Source organism: Aedes albopictus, chromosome 3 (assembly GCF_035046485.1).
Source record: "Aedes albopictus strain Foshan chromosome 3, AalbF5, whole genome shotgun sequence".
Classification (NCBI taxonomy): Eukaryota; Metazoa; Arthropoda; class Insecta; order Diptera; family Culicidae; genus Aedes; species Aedes albopictus.
In genome coordinates this window covers 198,892,989-198,912,267 of record NC_085138.1, presented here as the reverse complement: position 1 = coordinate 198,912,267, position 19,279 = coordinate 198,892,989, and the positions used below count along the sequence as shown (strand labels likewise).

The following is a 19,279-nucleotide window of genomic DNA, read 5'->3' as shown; positions in this document are numbered from 1 at the left end:
CCGCTTCTTCCAGGCGGCGCTTTTTCTCCCGAAAGAGGCGGGTCTGCTGTTTCCACTTCTGTTTATAACGTTCCACGTTCTGTCGAGTCCCTTGCTGCAGCATTACCGCCCTCGCTGCATGTACACTTGGTGCAACTCGTGATTCATGAGTCTGCGCCACACTCAATTTTCTTGTTTCCCACAGAGAACTGTCCGCAGCACTTTGCGCTCAAAAACTCCAAAAGATTTTCGGTCTACCGCCTTTAGCTTCTACGCCTAGTGACCGTAGAGGGCAACCGGCAAAATCACTGTCTTTCTCTTCAGAAGAGTATAAGCTTTATAGGCTTCACTACCCTACGATCGATGCCGATGAGATTAATATCGTCCGCAAACCCGAGGAGCATGTGCAACCGTGTGATAATAGGTGATAATAGTGCCATTTCTGTTGAACGGCAAATGTGAAAGAGCATCACCCTGCTTCAATCCATCCAAGATCACAAACGAGGCAGACACTTCGTCTGCGATTCGAATACATGATTTTGATCCATCCAACGTGCGCATCAGCCTAATTAGTTTCGCCGGAAAACCATGTTCTGGCATTACCTGCCAAAGCTTATTTCTTTTCACTGAATCGTACGCTGCTGTTTTAAAATCAATGCGAGTTTGCAAGTTACAGTCCCAATTTTTCTATGATCATCCACATATTGAACATTTGACACGGCGTGTGTATGGGAAAGGTTTATAACAAAAAAATAGGCATCGTCAAATTTTTCGCTATTCAAAAATAGAGGCTATCAGCTTTCATTTGCACGGTCTCTCAAAAAAATCCACCGAGGGATCTCGAACAACTTTTTCAGAATACTGTTTTTCCCCATACAAAATGAACGATTCCAAATTAATCCCTATTTCTACTTAACAAACATACCCAATTTTTGTATGAAAAAGTTCCCCCGATGGAATATTTCGATGTTGGGCTTGAATGAAAGCTAGAAGCGTCAACTTTCACGTAACGTAAAAATTAGCGATGCCTATTTTTTTGTAATAAATTTCTTCTACCAGACACACCGTGATTGATGCATCGTTGATCGCTTTACTATTGCTTTTCTTGGTGTTTGACGGTTTTCAGCAGCCTACCTTACCGGGGCCGCGCTGCCTACGTTTAGATGTTCTATGTACTGCCATAGGCTGCCACAGATACCCACCGTGGCCACGGGTTGGTTCACGGTCAATACTGCCCCCATTCGCACAACAGTTTCAAGTGAATAGGAAACCCAGCAAACATGCGACTGTTATGCGAATAGCGGCAGAATAGCACCTTAATGGATTTCTTCAATTACAAAATGACGAACAGTTAGAAGCGGTAATAGTAGGAATCACTCCAGCGATGATTCGGATGAACGAAAATGAGTACTAGTAGAGCTGTATGATACGTTTTCAGACGCGATTGTGCGTTGGAATGCTCTTATTAGCGCATTTGCCCAAAAGTACACGCGGCAAATCCCTGAGGAAAGGAACAGCCGCGTTATTTGCTCCCCTTTTACTCAATTCTTATGGGAGATAACATTGCGGCGTTTCCTCAAGTGCGGTTGTTCCTTTCCAAGAGGATTTGCCGCGTGGAATTTCGTGCAAATGCGCCTTTGGAACATTACAAAGGCCGCACGGTGCATTATATTCAGCAAACCAGTCAATATTATTCCATAAATGAAATTCCCCCGAAAAGTTCTTTCAAATAATCAAAGAATAAATAAATATTAAACTTATTCATTTTATTGCCACATTCAAAAAGCAATACAAACTTGTCGAAGTACATTACAAAAACAAAAAAATATCATCGAAATAAGGGATCTGCCTATATGCAAGGGAACTAAAATACCTTAAATCTTAAACACAATTGAACATTCATTTATATTAGGATCTCCTACGTATTGAAGACGAACGTGATGTTCTTAAACTCTACACTAAATATCAGGTAGCGGCCGCCGTCGATCTTTTCAGTGCCTTTCTAATCGAGGTCCAATCTTCGAGGATGTCTTCTTCGCGCAGCATGTAGACAATGTACGGACCGGAAACGGTTACGGCCTTCTTGCGACCTGGACCGCGCACCTTCGACGTTCGCATGCTGGTACCCCAATCGGCCCACGAGATGTCTACGTTGTGGCGGTCTTCCTCGAGCCGACGGATCTTTTCCATCAGCTCCTCTCGGATGGCATCCATAGCGAGCTGCTTTTCACTCTGCAAATGAAATGAACGTAAAGACATTACAGTGAGTACAGAAAATCAAGTGCCTATTTTCAACAGGCTGAGAATAAAACAAAAAAATCAATTAACTTCTTTAGAAACCAATCGATTCTAATTAATTACTTTATTAGTATAACCTAATTGATCATTATGAAACCTCTTTTTCTCTTTTGAAAGGTTACTAGAAGGCCATGACGGGCTTGGTGGTCTAGTGGCTACCGCTTTTGATTCGTATGCAGAAGGTTCTGGGTTCAATCCCTGACTCGTCCCTTTCCTCCTACTTTGTATATTTTTATGTTCTTTTTCCCTCCTCTCTACATATACAACTCATGTATATGTAGGGTGACCATATGGTATCCTAAAGGAGGACATGTCCTCCTTTTTTACCCAAAATCAAAAGTCCTTCTTTCCCAAGAAAATGTCCTTTTTTAGTTTAATTCAAAAACAGCTGGTAAATATCTGAGATGGCCAATTTTCGGTCTGCGTGGAATATTACACGTTGCGAGAGTATTACACGTTGTGAGAAAATAAAAGATCTAGTGATTGTTTTAAACTCGAAATTAACATTTGTGGAATTATAATTACTCACAGAGCAGGCAACATGGTTTTAGCTATCATGTCGCATTTATGTCGCTTATGTACGTTCGAATTTTTAGAATACTATAGTATTTTTTTTTATTCCTGTTCGGGTCTGTCACTGTGACCAGTTTTTAGATCTATTGTGACATTACCCGTATCCTTAGTGTAGTGCATGTCGCATTACTCAATTGCCATTGTAGGGCAATAAAGTATCTATTTTGATACAGTTTTTGTTTTGTTTTCTTAGGTGCTTCAGGAGTAATATAGAAAACAAAACAAGAGTAGGTACTGATAATTGGCCATGCATAGGAAACCTAGCATCACCCTTGTTTGACTTCTAAATTCTCCACAGTAAGAAGTTGTGGCTTCGTGGTCGTGCGACTAGTGTCACCAAGCATTTAGTCGCATCGTGCTAGGAGCGCGGGTTCGATTCCCGCCGCAGCTGTCAGGAAAAGTTTTCGGCTGTGCCACTGGGCGTTGCATGCTAGACCGTTGTCTAGTGTCGTGCTTCCTTCAAAGAGCGAATAGCTCACTGGAAGTACTAAACGTGTCCGTGTCTTTTTTTAAGTTTAGAACCCGGGTTTTAACATTAGCAGCAATATTATTCCAATAATGGAACATATGTTCAGTAATAAGGATTCTAGTATGTTCCTTGCATACTACTGTAGTGTTAAAGCCTTATACTAAAAAAATTAAGAACGCATAGTCAATTCAACGTCAGTTTTTACTATATCCCTTTCGGGACGGAGCGCAAAAAAGTGAAATCTCCATACAAATTGCTCAACTTTGGCTCCTATAAAAACAACAATTGTAGCGAGATGGATAAACTAGGTCCGAGCTCTCCACCAAGAAGTGAAAACGTAAAAAAAATCAATTATTGTTCCTCATTTGGAAGAACTGCTCTTTATCTTTCGATTTCTAACTTCGACTGCCTAGATAAATCAGAAATAAAAAATATGCGACAGATAAAACTTTTTCATGTTTTACGATTTATGTCCACTTTTTGTTTATATTGTTATGGCAAATCTCACAGGCAACGTAAACAAAAATTTGTTTGCACACACACATGTATAAGTAATAGCTCAATTATAAAAATAATTTACATCACATGGAACAAAAAATAAACAGATGATTTAAATATGCAAACCTGTTATTGCTGAGCAACACAATTGTGCTGATATGCATTACGTAATATAGGTTGGTCTGTTTGCCTCTGCCATCGTATGAATGATGTTGCTTGTTAATTAATCTCCGAACATTAAAAAGGCGCCGGGAGTGCGCGAATTAATCGTTTATTAATAATATTGCCACTCAACGCATTGATTCGTCTAGTATACTCTAAATTAAATTGGAGCATATAACCAACTCGCCAATTGCGTATAGTTTTTTTTTTTTTTTGCTAGGTTTCTAGCTGCACTCTGAATAGAGTTGAAACCTCTACACTAGACCCGAAGATAGAAAAGAGTACGTTATCTTTCAGAAGCAGTTTGCCAGCCGTACGCGGAAAATGATATCCATTAAGACACTGTTGCAACTGACTCAGAAAGATACGGTAGAAGATTGGAAAGTTTTCAATTGGTCAGTCAGTCAGGATTTGCCTATGTAGTGTTATGGTCTCACGGTTTGTGTTTGTCTCCTTGTTTTGATTTTGTGGTATGGTTAAATATGTTTTTCTCCTCGTTAAGTCAGTTGTCGTATGTTGTTTTTTTTTCATCGAATCAATCGAACCCTGTATGTTAAAATATAGTCGATCCTGTGTCAAATTGTTTTCTTGATTTCGCTAATCGTTTTCTACTTGTGTACATCTCTTGTGTCCTTAAATTGTCATCCAAAATCCACAGAAACATGTAACTGAACTTCTGAACATCTAAGAGATAACACAGCGCAACATTTTTTTTGTCTCAAGAGCAAACTTATGTGTCTCCGAAGGATTTTGGGCCGCTGAATCCGAATCCGGGCTCAGATTTGCTCCAACACGTCACAATTTTAAGCTATACCTCAATTTATAGGGCAAAATATGCGATTTTGGGCTTTTTTGACTGCAAGCCATTAAGCTTGGAAATATTGTTTTTGAGCAATCAAAAGGTTAACTGGTCCATTAACATCTAAATTAACGACTCATGCAAAATATTTCGATTTACCTAATCAAATTTGATAGATTTAAGCATTTTATGTTAGTATGAAAACTTGCATGCAACTTTTGGAGGGTGACTTGTATGGGAAATATCGTACTTAACATAAATCGCTTAAAACTATCAAATTCGATTTGGTAAAACGAAATATTTTGCATGAGTCGTTAATTTAGATGTTAATTGACCAATTAACCTTTTGATTGCCTTAAAAAAATATTTCCTTGCTTAATGGCTGGCAGTCAAAGAAGCCCAAAACCGCATATTTTGCCCTATAAATTGAGGTGTAGCTCAAAATTGTGACGTGTTAGAGCAAATCTGAGCTCGGATTCGGATTCAGCGGCCCAAAATCCTTCAGAGACACATAAGTTTGCTCTTGAGACAGACAAAAAGTAATTTTTTGTTACGCTGTGTAATCAAAAATACGCCAAGTTGGTCAGTTGATTACAATAAAATTTTAAAATAATAAAGATTTCATGTCAACTTTCATCCCGCTACAAATACTATTAAAAATATTTAAATTCGTTCAATTGTCCTATCGGTCCTACCTAGATGAACCATGTCATTTTCTCAAGCGTAGCCTAGAAATGTCAACCTAGTCATACACAAGTAACGTTGTTCAGTTAATATAAAGCAGTCAGTTTTTGTCCAAAATGTCACGTCGAACGCATTGACGTCAACAATGCGTTTAAGTGTTCGCACGTTAGCTTTGAATCTATCAGCACAATTAAGTGCTGCAAATCTCCTTCCCACTATTGATTCGTCGGTCGATTTTTATTGCTTTATTTAAAGGAAATATGACCAACTAACATTGTAAAAATTCGAAAAAGCGACTATGACATTAATAAATTACTATGTAATAAAAATCAACCGAGAAACGTGGGAAATAGAGCCCAAACAACATTTTGAAGTCAGATGGCTGTAAAAGGTTCCAAAACCTGTCACAAATCCTATAATACTTTTATTAGGATTTGTAACGATCATCAAAACCTTCTCAAATCCAACCGACTTGGAACTATTGCTTGGGAATAGACTCTACTGAGCCCCGGCGGTTCCTCCTGTTTATCGAGCATGTCTGATGCATATGATCAGCCATACTCCATCTGCAGCAGCCGGTTCGTGATGAACCGTTGGAGGCGCATTAAAGTGTTAAAAAGGTGATATGTTTCACTAAAGAACACTACATTACAATAATCAAAATGAAACTCCTTCACTTTAATACCGTCAACCCCTGCGAACTTGGCCAGGGAACTCGCCAATTGCGTATAGTAGCAACTTATTTGACGATGGCCGTACGGACGTGGCCGGTGCCGCTATTGACTTTCAAATATTGAACTCTCGGACTGTGCACAATAAAGTGTGTAGCTTACCCAAGAAACAATTTTTGCTTTAAAAAATGTTTCTCAAAGCAACGTTATTAAGCTGCAAGTCGTATTATATTTGAATAATTTTAAAATAAAACTGTTCTTCAACTCTTGTTCGCCCAAAAATGAGAATCTATTCAACAAGTTTATGCCCTATCAGCAGAAATTGCTGGATGTTTCAGAAAATTGTACTGATATTCAGCCATTTGTATTGCTGAATGCATTCAACATGGCAAAAACTTGCTAAATTTTCTGATTAGCTGTCAAAAATGCGAGAAATTTGTTTACATCTGAACGTTCATCACAATAAACAAAAGTTTGTCGATTGAAACTACAAAAACACATAATGATTCTTCTATTAAGACCAACAAAGAGTTTGTTTTATATCAGAATAAGTTTTACCAGCCATTTTTACCCGTACATGCCAAAACGAGTTACCTAGTTCTAGCATTAAAGGGGCGAAATACAGAGCCGATTTCCATACAAAATAATCATTTTTGAGGATCAAAATCTCTGTTTCTAGCGATTCGATTGTGATGGCATTTTGACTGAAACCTTGAAATAACTAGAATTTTAGCAAGAATTTTAAATCATCATCCATGCAAATGTTTACATTTGCTTTTTAGATTCAAATAAGTATAAAGACACTTTTGTATGGAAATAGTGTCTTTATATTTATTTGAATCTAAAAAGAATGTAAACATTTGCATGGATGATGATTTATGGTACAGGTCGGACTCAATTACACTGGGAAAAAAATCTTTATGCCTTCTATGTGTCCGGGACATGGATTTTTGCAATGGGGGTAAACAAATCAGGCCAAACATGTCTAAAGGTCCAATCTGCAGAAGAGAGGCTCTCTTTGGTTTCTTTCTCTTTCGTTAATATCTCAGCTGTTTATTTGTATTATGATTGTCTCCTTGCATTGAACGATGGTCAAAACAATCGTCTTTTGATTTGTACTGCAAAAATAATTGAAAAGTGTACCATTACATTGCAATAATTGAAAGAGAAAGAGAACAAAGAGAGCCTCTCAAATGCAGACAGGACCTATTGAAATGTTTGGCCTGAAATGTTTTCCATTAGTGCGACTCATACTTTTGATGAGGCACCATACAGCAGCGACTCATATAATTTAGAGCACATACTATTCATGCGCTAATTTGCCTGCGTAATCGGGTATTGGTTGCATATACTTTGGATGTGGTCTTGGCACATGGATATTTGCCATTAAGTATGAGGCAATTTTCCCGAGTGTATCCGGAGTCGGATTCTGATGCTTTTCAAACACATATCTGGGAAATTGAATGCTCTATAAAGCTGAAATTTTGACATTTTGTCAAGCCAACTTTGATTGGTGATCATTCAAAATTTCAGCTTTTTACAGCATTCGGTTTTCGAGATATGTTTTTGGGAAGCGCCAGAATCCGACTCCGGATAATCGAGTCCGACCTGTACTGAAATTCTTGTTATTTTATGGATGCAGCCAAAGCAAAATTCCATTATGTATAATCAAATCGCTAGAAACAGAGATTTTGATCCTCTTAACATGATTATTTTGTATGGAAATCAGCTCTGTCTTTATACTTATTTCTCGCACTGTATTAAGTTTTGTTTCCCCCCACGTACGCTTCGTGCAAGGCGGTGCGGGTGCAAGAGTCTGACTCTTTCATCCATAACTCACTTCAGAAGTCGAATCCCAAGATGTGACACACTACAAAACCTGCAGTGCCTGGTTCTTCTGCTTAGTGTAACGATCTCACTGGGACAAATTCTGCTTCTCAGCTTTGTGTTCTATGAACATTTTCACAGATATTAGTTGAGAGCTTCCTCTGCCTGAAGTCTTGGAATTTTCATTTACAAAAAGTTCCTGGACCGACCGAGAATCGAAACCGTCACCCTGAGCATGGTCGTGCTGAATACCCACTACATTTACAGCTGTGGATATAGGGGCTTTTCTATTACTCAACCCGGCCTATTTTACAACTTTTTTTTATCCGTTGATTAGCGTAGAAAAACACAATAGATTTCAACAAACGTTGGATGTCGACCGATGTTGTTAAAGTGTATCTGATACTTTATCTGAAAGCATCCGAACCATGCTAAAGATAGAGATCACAGACAGTGCTGAAAATGGCATTTCGACATATGTATCTCTAGATTCAATCACCTACAGCCCGCTCATTTGAGCTGAGAAGCTGATCCTGAAAATTTGGTAGGTATATGGAAAATTTGTGCGGCCATACCAGTTCTACAAGGAAGTCACGGAAAAACCGCATTATCTGTAATAAACATTAAAGTGAGAAAGATTTTTCCGTGACTTTCTTGTAGAACTGGTATGGCCGCACAAATTTTCCATATACCTACCATATTTTCAGGATCAGCACAAGTTTTTGATATACCATATTTTCAGGTTCAGCTTCTCAAACGGGTGATTGAATCCAGATCTTCTTCTTCTTCTTGGCGTAACGTCCTCACTGGGACAAAGCCTGCTTCTCAGCTTAGTGTTCTATGAGCACTTCCACAGTTTTTAACTGAGAGCTTCCTCTGCCAATGACCATTTTTGCATGTGTATATCGTGTGGCAGGCACGAAGATACTCTATGCCCATGGAAGTCAAGGAAATTTCCTTTACGAAAAGATCCTGGACCGACCGGGAATCGAACCCGTCACCCTCAGCATGGTCATGCTGAATACCCGTGCGTTTACCGCCTCGGCTATATGGGCCCTATTGAATCCAGATAGGTATGTCGAAATGAAATTTTCAGCACTGTTGACAGCAATCATTTTAATACTGAGGATTTGAAAAGAAGCCGAATTCTGTAATGCCCATAATTGTTTTTCTTACCTCAAAATGTTGTCTAGAAGCTTGCAGCTCCGATTCGAATTTATGGCGAATGTTCTCTATCCGGAAGTTCTTCAGAATCTCCGCCACCTCCTTCCTGCTGTTCATGTTGTCCACCAACCGTTGCAGCGGCGCCAGATATTCCTGTGACCGACCCCCGCGAATCTCCTGCAACTGCTGATCGACCTGGTGCATCTTTTCCTTATATAATTGCTCCTTCAGTATCATAAACTGCTTCTCCAGATTAGCTGCAAACGAGATTGACATTCGTTACTTTTCCAAAACAACGTAGCCGTGTCGTCACCTAGGAGGGACGTCGCCACTTACTTAGATTGTCCAGGCAATCAGATCGCCTCCGTTCGCATTCGGTCTCGCTCATCTCCGAAGAATCATCGGAATCCGGCTCGTCCGCCTCTTCCGCACTGGAATCGTGGTCCGGAGCTCGGCTGGACGCGGAGTGATCCGATTCAGCACCAGACATGTCTCCATCGGCGTCACTTTCTCCTTCATTTTTCACGGGCGGCATTACGACACACGGTTTCGGGTAAAACTTTATCACCTATTAATTGTGAAACTGAACCACAATCAGGAAAATCACAAATTTACAGGAAAACCGTGCATCTAAATTATGAAAATGCAGCAAAATGATGCCACTGTTTTCGCTCTCACTGATGGCAGAAGAAATGACTGACAACACGAACAACACCTTTTCTTTGGCAACGCAAATGACATTTCCCCCGCCACCCTCCCAACATTGGTTCCACACCTTCCACACATTACTTTTTAGCATAATTGGCCATAACGCATCTAACGCTCCATAGGGTGATCCAGGTGTTTTGGACAAACCATCACGCGTACATATTTTGGACATTTCAGGCCAAACATGTCTATAGGTCACGGGGATGCTCACTCTAATAATATTGAGAAATTTAAAATATATTTAATCAAATTTCATAAATATGAATGCTATAAAATTTCTGCCACTGAACTGAAATATCATTAAGTAATCACAGTAGTCACTGAAATCCAGCATGTTTTCAATTGTATGTATCTGTCATTGTCGAAGACGACGATTATCTTAAGTATTATTTCTACGCTTTTATTCGATTTTCTTACAATATTTTATCATTTTACGGAAGAGATTGATGTTGGAGCCTCCCCAAGTGCTGCTTACAATCGCCAAGAACTGTAACATAGATATAAAAAGTTGGACAACGGGCGGCTCGTTCCTTGAAATCTGTAAAATTTCCACCGCTGTTGCCCCAGAAAACTCTGTCCTGTGGCCCTTTGTGACCGAATACTAGCATGAAATTATCAATATTTGCTCCAAAAACCTTTAAATTCACATTTTGCCTTTTGAATTTTCGAAAAATTTCACTTTGAATTACAAGGTTAAAAGTTATGTTTAAAATATATGTTATAGTGTTGTAAGTGATACAAAATAGTATTTCATTATTTACGGATTATTCTAAATGGAATAGCGTGAGGTGACTTGAGTATTTTATTGATTCTTGCGAATTGCTTTAGTCATTTTAAATCTTGAGAAGTACAACAAAACGGATACACATCGGATAGCAACTTGGTGGTCTGATTAGCGTTAGTACTGTTTCGACTTTGTACAGGGAAAACTGACTTGATACCGTAGGGTTTATTGGGTGATTGATGGTTGGTTTCATATGGCAAAGAATCGATTCCAGGCTCCAAAGAAAATCACATCGAACCCCCAATTTAACCCTAGTCGTGCATAAAGATCATAATGACCCAGAAGGACACGGTGAGCGTGCATTATGTCCGCGTGATGAGTGCCAGCAAATACACGAAAAAGGTTAAGTCATAGTTTATTTATATTCTTAAACTCTGTAGTGCAAACTATTGTGTGAAATTTTCACTGGAACAAGGGAAAAATGAATTTGGGTTATTGCAATGGTATTTTTTCGTTGACAGTCAAATAAACAAATTGAAATAACACGAAGTCAAAGTTTGCTTTGACCAAAATTTCAGTTCAAGTACAATTTTATAGCATCGGAACAAAGCTATAAATTTAAATATATTTAATCGTATGCATACTCATATTAAATATTATTATTGAAGTGATCACCCCCGTGCTATAGGTCCTATCTGCAGAAGAGAAGCTCTCTTTGGTTTCCCTCTCTTTCGTTAATATCTCAGTTGTTTATTTGTATTATGATTGTCCCCTTGCATTGAACGATGGTCAAAACAATCGTCTTTTGATTTGTACTGCAAAAATAGTTGAAAAGTGTACCATTACATTGCAATAATTGAACGAGAAAGCGAACAAAGAGAGCCTCTCAAATGCAGATAGGACCTATCGAAATGTTTGGCCTGATTTTCCAAAACCCCCTTCTTTCATATAATGCCACATAGATTCGAATTGGTTAAGGACAGACTCGTTAGAATCCCAAAATGGCCGCCACAATGGCCGACTTTGGCACCTACTCACGATTTTGAGCGCACAAATCGCTTCGTAAACAAAACCAGCGCACCTGATCTTTGTATTTTAAGCTTATTACAAGTGAACAAGAACAGAATAATAAAACACACTGTTATTTGAAGCTTAAGCAATTGCGTCTTGAGATTTGTGCGTCTGAAATTATGATGCACTGTGAAGAGGGATTTTAAGACGTTTGCCCTTAAGCCGTTAGTAAACAGGGTCAAATAGGTCAAATATTTGTCCAGAAAGAAACACACGGTCAAAAAATTCACTCATTATTGAGCTAAAGTGGCACCACTCTCAAAATGAATAAATCGTATTTCCAGCGCTATAGCGCTGGCCCAGTGCGAAAATCTTATATTAGTTTAAAGGCCGATTCATACACGCAGGGTTTTCAGGATTTGTTTACATTTGCGAGTTACGTCGGATTTAAAAGTTATGCTTGAATTCCCCTACGTGGGAACACTGAAAGCAGCTTTATAGTCGAAATTACTAAAATGGGGGTTATAATTAACAGACTCGCACCAACGTTTTTCAACCGAAGTGACATCATACTTATTATAAGAAGACACATGGCATTTTTTACAATTTTGTTGTGTTGTTTTTAAGGTTGTTGTCTCTACTATTGAATATACCATGCATCAGTTGAATATACAACAGAAGGTAGTTATTTTAAGTATTCCAGATTTACTGCAGCGTGGTAGTATTTTTGAGTATATTATCTTAATTTAAAATAAAAAAGGTTTAATCTCAAATCAGTTTTATTTTTTTTAACTATATAAAAGCTATCAATATTATACAGCATATATGTATTGGTTTTGATGATACTTTGTAGTACAACTTGAGGTACATGTCCATTTTCTGCAGACTCTGGTTTTCTCCATTAGATCCATCCTTCCGTATCAGGTCCACTACCGGGAATTTTGAGGAGCTGTCCAGTCTTGTGTTCAGTAATACTAATCCTGAAAATCACATGGCCCCAAATTAGAAAAAAACGAACTTGTTCCGTATCTAATGTGAATTTACCTCTTTGTCAGTTCGAAAAATCGTCAATGGTCCAGGCCGTCGTCGTCCGGCACATCCGCAGGACAAGCCTTATCTAAAATAGCAAATGAGCAAGTGAATAACAGAAAAAAAAATTATATGAAATGTTGGCTTACCTCCACTTTATATTTTTGGTTCACGTACATTATTTATACCGTTTCACTATATTTTAATGAAGAAAATCACTTTTCCATCTTTGAAAAGCTCAATACGGAAACAAAATCTGTTTGCATGTCAACAAACAGCTGACTATACATAAACAGTAAAATTAATCACAATTCTACTACAACCATAGTAAAATTGAGAGTGTGTCATAACTGAACTATGACTTTTTGTTATCTTTACCATGAGAATAGTAGTTTATACTATCAAATGTGCTCGTGCTAAAAAGGTATTTCAAAAACACTGGGCGGTTAAAATTGCCATACACTTACGATGGAAAATAGCTTCAATACAACAATTTTTCAGTGAATTCCACTGAATTTATGGTACATTTAACAAAATTGTATTCTTTTGAATTCAACAACGCGTTTGTCGTTTAAATTACAATGAAATTGATTTCAGTGTATGACACTCTTTGATCAATGCCAAATATTTGACCACTTTTGACAGTTAAATTTTAACCAAGGTGTACCTGGCAAACAAAAATATTTGTCACTCTCGAAAAACGAATAGGGACAAACAGAGCCAAACAACCTGCCACAATTTATCTGTCAAAAGTGGTCAAAATTTGGCGTCTGGGCAAAGAGTGTAATAGCACCCATAGGATGTTCACACTTGGGCCAGACCTAGCACTGGAAATGCAATACAGGGTGATTCAGGTAATTAGGACAGACTGCTACGCGTATATAATTTGGACGCATCCATTTGATTTTGTCGCAAATGTCCAAAATATATAAGCGTAACGGCCTGTCCAAAATACTTGAATTCCCCTACTCATTTTTTAAGTAGTTCCATTTTAGCATAGTTTTGTGTGAATATTGCTCATTTTAGAGTAAGTTTTTCTTAGCGTGATTTTTCCATGCAGAAACAATTTTAAGATGCAGTTTTTAAAAGTGGTTACTGTGCGTTACTTCTAGATTTGAAAATAATTACGCGTTAGATGGAGCTACTCTGTACATCAGTGTTTTCAGTGCTATCTAGGAGTAAACCTCGGAAACTAATCTTATTAGACTGGTTCATAAACAGGTGTTCGATGTATTTTTTTCTCGACTGCTCGCTTCTAAGTATTGTCGTCGCGGTTGAAACCCGAAGTTACCTCATACGCGACAATCGAGTTTTCTCCAAATCCTTACGTGAAACCTAACGTCGGACGTAATGCGCTGGGCAGTGTGAATACTGGGCAACTCACTGGAACAATCCGTTCCCAGCCATCTTAGCAAACTGCAGTAGAATCACTTGGCATAATACGGAACCTCCCGGTGATTGCGACTTGCTCCGCCAACAGTCCACTCGTCAATGAGGCAGCATCACACTGACGACGACCCCGTCATGACTCATGGTGCTGGCTGTCACTGATGCTTGCTAGGGGAAATACACGCATGGAGAATGCTACTCAGCTTTGTTCATACCCCACATTCTCCCTCTTCTCCGAAAAAAAAAAAAAGTTTTCTTACTAGCAGGCTTGTTATTTTTACGCTCAAACCCTCAATTTCGTTCTCTTCATCCTTATGGCACCAATGCAACAAGATACACATCAAGATACAAGAATTTAGACGAATGGCCACATTTACTTTTTTGTTTAGTAAACGCACTTTTGTTAATATCGAACCTATATCATTTGATTGATAACTTGCAATGCTAACCGATCATTTATGGGGTTTTGCTGAGCTCCAATAAAAATAACTACAACACACGCAGTTAGGTGATTCGTCTTCTCTCCTTCAAGCGCACGTCTCGTTATGTAGCCGGCCCTGTTATTCTCTCACTCAAACCAATCGTTATTCACGATTGCGAAAATTCGACGCATTCAACGAAAACGAACATATTTTGTAAGAATTATTTGTCAAAAAAGAAAAAAAAACAAGAGATTAACGAATTTGAGATTTATCAGACTAAAGATTCCGTATATCATACAACTCCATTTTCAATGTTTCAATGTGATGGTACAGATGGACCATATATAACGCACAAATTTCCTTCATCATACGAAAATAGATTCTACAAAACGAATTCGAAAGAGGTTCTGCAACATATTTTCAGTAGATATGTTTTCATTGCGTACTTCGAATTTTAAACTGTTTTACGATATGCAATTTTTATGGGCGGTTTTCATTACACGTCCCTGCATTTTCCTCACGCACAGCTTTCGGCAGTTATCATGCAACGCCATTCCCTTAGACGGGTTTCTTTACACATCGCTGCATTTTCCTGATGCAAACAATTTTCGGCAGTTTTTCAATAACGCTATTTCCTTGGACGGATTTCATTTCACGTCCCTGTATTTTCCTTATGCAGAAAAATTTTCGGCGGCTATCCAACAATGCCGTTTCCTTGGACGGTTTTCACTACACGTCCCTGCATTTTCTTTATGCAGAATAATTTTCGGCGGTTATCTAAAATTGCCGTTTCCTTGGACGGTTTTCATTACACGTCCCTGCATTTTCCTTATGCAGAAAAATTGTCGGCGGTTATCCAACAACGCCTTTACCTTGGACGGTTTTCACTACACGTCCCTGCATTTTCTTTATGCAGAATAATTTTCGGCGGTTATCTAAAATTGCCGTTTCCTTGGACGGTTTTCATTACACGTCCCTGCATTTTCCTTATGCAGAAAAATTTTCGGCGGTTCGACACGCCATTAATTTGCCCAACCAAAAACCCGAGCAAAAACCAACCCAACCAACCAACGCCGCGAGTATTTTACGGCAACATTCACAATAGTCAAACACCTCTACCATCATGCATTTACTGTTCAACCGAGCGACAACACGAGCATGTACGATCCGAGGAATTAACGAAAGCGCGACCATCCATGCCGAGCAAGAACATGAAGAAACATGCATGCAATCATCGACCGACCACCTATCCACAGCGTGCTACCAGTCAACAACAAAAATCAACCACGTCACCGCGCCTTTCTTCATGTGTTTGTGCTAGAACCAAGGCTAATGTCGAATTCGTTTATTTGCACCGCCTGCACCGCTTTGCCACCGGGTGTAGCAAACTTGCACCGAAACCGTTCGTTTATTCGCAGGTACTGTTCTGTTTTGACACCCGATTGGCACCGGTGCAAGAAAATGCTACACCCAGTATGAGCGCGGTGTAGCAGGTACAAAGCTAGTTTTACCAATACATGCATATCGCTGAACTTGTATCGTGGTTTTGTTTTGGTACGAATGATGATTTTCTCTTCGGCATTAGGTAAACAGTTTGCTTTGATATTCGTTTATTTTGAGATGTTTTAATTTCCAAACAGCAAATATGTGCGTTTAAAAATAATTTAAACTTGATCGATGATTATCACGTCTTTCAACTTCTGAGGAATCTTCAAAACTTATCGGTAACATGAACTTTCGAGGAGTTTATTCAACGTATATTTTTCCCATCATTTTTTTTTTTTGATTATCGCAAATATGTGGATTACTTTTAATGATTTTAATCATCAGAATTTTCTGTCGCATGTTGATCTATTAATTATGAAAAAAATGACGTAATAAAGTTTTGATAAGCCCAGAATAGAATAAAAATTTATTAATTCAAATTGGACTGAAATATTACTGAAGTAACATTTTGAATTTTGATAACATTGAAAGTCAAACAAATGTCACTGTTCGATCTCGACCCGTTGTCGGCGTTATCACTGGCTGCTGCGATAAGTGCGTGCAAAGTTTGAGGCATTCAAAGCGCTGCCTATTGTTCCATTCAACGCAGCATCTATCACCACCATCCAGCGTGCAGCTTCTCTGCTTTGGCGCCAATCCACAAGCGCGCCAAACTGCAGAAAGCAGTGCGCGCGGCTTTTAAATAATTGAAATTGTTTGTCCGTACTGTGTGCACCTATAAAAGGTGCACACGAGCCTATGTATGGTTAGAATTGTAAGTTGAAGATCACTCCCGAGCAGGCGTGTGCCTCTCGGGGGCAAATAAAATCCAAATAGTTTTGAACTGAGATGTTCTTCATCGTCGCCTGGAGTCCCCCCTCCAATCCAACACAACGTACCCCTAGCCCCAGACGAAACATGGTGCCGTGACCAGGATTGGCCGCTAGGAAGCGACCTCGAACCATCATCCCATGGAATCGGAAACCTCAGGATCGATCGCCAGGCAAGCGATCGCGAATCACTCCAGGACGACGATAAGCCAACGAAAGCATCCACCCTCCTTCCGGACCGGCGTGTCCCCGTGCAGGAATGTGAATCCTCCCTCCGGACCGGCGTGTCCATTCCACTTCCAATTCGGACCGGTACATTGCCAATCCATACCGTGTGTCCACATCCGAAACCGGTGAATCCAGCTCCACATCAAACAACCACCCTCCGGACCGGCGCGTCCACACTCGGACTGATGGTATCAGACCGACGGCCCATCCACCACCTTCCTACTGGCGAGTCAAACGGCATTCCATCCACTGGCGTGTGGATCTTCCGAAGCATGGGCTTCACACCGACTCGACCACTGGCAGTATCGCAGGCATCCGGGAATTCTGACCTTCCACTCGGCGTAGTCAGGTCACGCTTGTCATCCGACTAGCAAGAATCTCCCACCTGCTAGCATCCCGATTCAACCAATCAACCTCCTAGACACCGGATCAATCAACCCATTCAAACGCTCCGCATCTCATGATCATCTTCCCATCGGACGACCAACGTGTACGAAGGCAAGTTTATCCCAATCATCGGCATCCTACCTGCGGCTGCGGCAGTAGAACCAACGACGGCAGTGAATCATCGTCATCCTTCCATCCAACCTACGGCAAGTGATAGTCAGAGGCAAAATAATAAAAGCGAAAATCAATTTCGTTTTGAGGCGCCGGGATGTTCGATCTCGCCCCGTCGTCGGCGTCATCACTGGCTGCTGCGAGGCTATCCAAGTGCGTGCAGAAGTAGAGGCATTCAAAGCGATGCCCATTGTTTCCTTCAACGCACCGCACAATCGTCACAATCCAAAGCGCAGCTTCTCTGCTTTGGCGCCAACGTGCGAGCGCGCAAAACTACAGAAAGCAGCGCGCGGTAAATGTAACAATTAAATTAATTTGAATTGTCTTTCCGTACTGATGCACCTATAAAAGGCGCATGCAAAACCATGTAGATAGAATAGTAAGTGAAGATCACTCCCGAGCAGGCGCGTGCCTCTCGGGGGCAAATATATATTCCAAAGTTTTAAATCAAAGTAGTTGTTTGTCGTCGCCTGGATCCTCCCTCCTCACCACACAACGTAGAACCCTAACCATAGACGAAACATGGTGCCGTGACCAGGATTGGCCGCTAGGAAGCGACCTCGAACCGAACCATCCCATCGGAACGGAAACCCAAGCATCGATCGCCAGGCAAGCGATCGCGTACCACGAAGCGACTCCAGGACGACGACAGTGACAACGAAGGCATTCTCCTCCGGACCGGCGTGTCCATCCGAGCCGGCGTGCTCTGCATCCAGAACGGCAAAGCATCGTATCACCTCCACATCCTCCTTCCGGACCGGCGTGTCTACGTGAAGAGTGAACGAATGCATCCTCCGAACCGGCGTGTTCACCCCCTGGAACATGCAAGCCGCCGCCCGGGCCGGTACATTGTCCATACGTACCGTGTCCACATCCCAAACCGGCGATTCCATCCAATCAATCATCCTCCGGACCGGCGTGTCCACATTCGAGCTGATGGCATCAGTTCGACGGCTCACCATCCTCCTACCGATCGAGTCAAACGGCATTTCCTTCCACCGGCGGCGTGGATCTTCCGAAGCGTGGGCTTCATCTCCAACTCGATCACCGGCAGTCCGTTGGCGCTAGGGAATTCTGATCTGCCACTCGGCGCAGTCAGATCATGTTTGTCGTCCGTCAAACGAGAATCTCCCGAAAGCCAACATTCCAGTAGAACAGCCCATCAATGAACCCGACCATCAAGGCAATTAGAATCATCATCCATCCATCCTATACCTGCTGCTGTGGCAGTAGCACCAACGGCGGCAGCAATTCGTCGTCACCACTCCATCCAACCAACCTACGGCAAGCGGTAGCCACACAACAGTCAGTGGCAGATCCAAATATTTAAAACGAAAATTAATTTCGTTTTGAGGCGCCGGGATGTTCGATCTCGACCCGTTGTCGGCGTTATCACTGGCTGCTGCGATAAGTGCGTGCAAAGTTTGAGGCATTCAAAGCGCTGCCTATTGTTCCATTCAACGCAGCATCTATCACCACCATCCAGCGTGCAGCTTCTCTGCTTTGGCGCCAATCCACAAGCGCGCCAAACTGCAGAAAGCAGTGCGCGCGGCTTTTAAATAATTGAAATTGTTTGTCCGTACTGTGTGCACCTATAAAAGGTGCACACGAGCCTATGTATGGTTAGAATTGTAAGTTGAAGATCACTCCCGAGCAGGCGTGTGCCTCTCGGGGGCAAATAAAATCCAAAAAGTTTTGAACTGAGTTGTTCTTCATCGTCGCCTGGAGTCCCCCCTCCAATCCAACACAACGTACCCCTAGCCCCAGACGA

At 40.7% G+C, this 19,279-nt stretch overlaps 1 protein-coding gene across 1 annotated transcript; it reads right to left on the bottom strand.

Moving 5' to 3' along the window:
* Window positions 1–1,724: 1,724 nt before the first annotated feature.
* LOC109406887 (breast cancer metastasis-suppressor 1-like protein) lies at window positions 1,725–9,845 on the bottom strand. The gene is made up of 3 exons (XM_029863217.2): window positions 9,461–9,845; window positions 9,137–9,381; window positions 1,725–2,211 (listed from the first exon to the last, which is right to left on the bottom strand). Exons 1-3 carry the CDS (start codon window positions 9,657–9,659, stop codon window positions 1,945–1,947), a joined length of 711 nt encoding a protein of 236 aa, XP_029719077.1. The 5' UTR covers window positions 9,660–9,845; the 3' UTR covers window positions 1,725–1,944.
* Between the last annotated feature and the right edge of the window lie 9,434 nt (window positions 9,846–19,279).

Bases quoted from the DNA above. Each gene is read 5' to 3' on its own strand.
- LOC109406887 (XM_029863217.2), bottom strand. From the start codon at position 9,659: ATGCCGCCCGTGAAAAATGAAGGAGAAAGTGACGCCGATGGAGACATG. The intron at 9,382-9,460 runs GTAAGTGGCGAC...TCTCGTTTGCAG, and splicing joins TGATTGCCTGGACAATCTAA to CTAATCTGGAGAAGCAGTTT. The intron at 2,212-9,136 runs GTAAGAAAAACA...TTTCATTTGCAG, and splicing joins CTTCTAGACAACATTTTGAG to AGTGAAAAGCAGCTCGCTAT.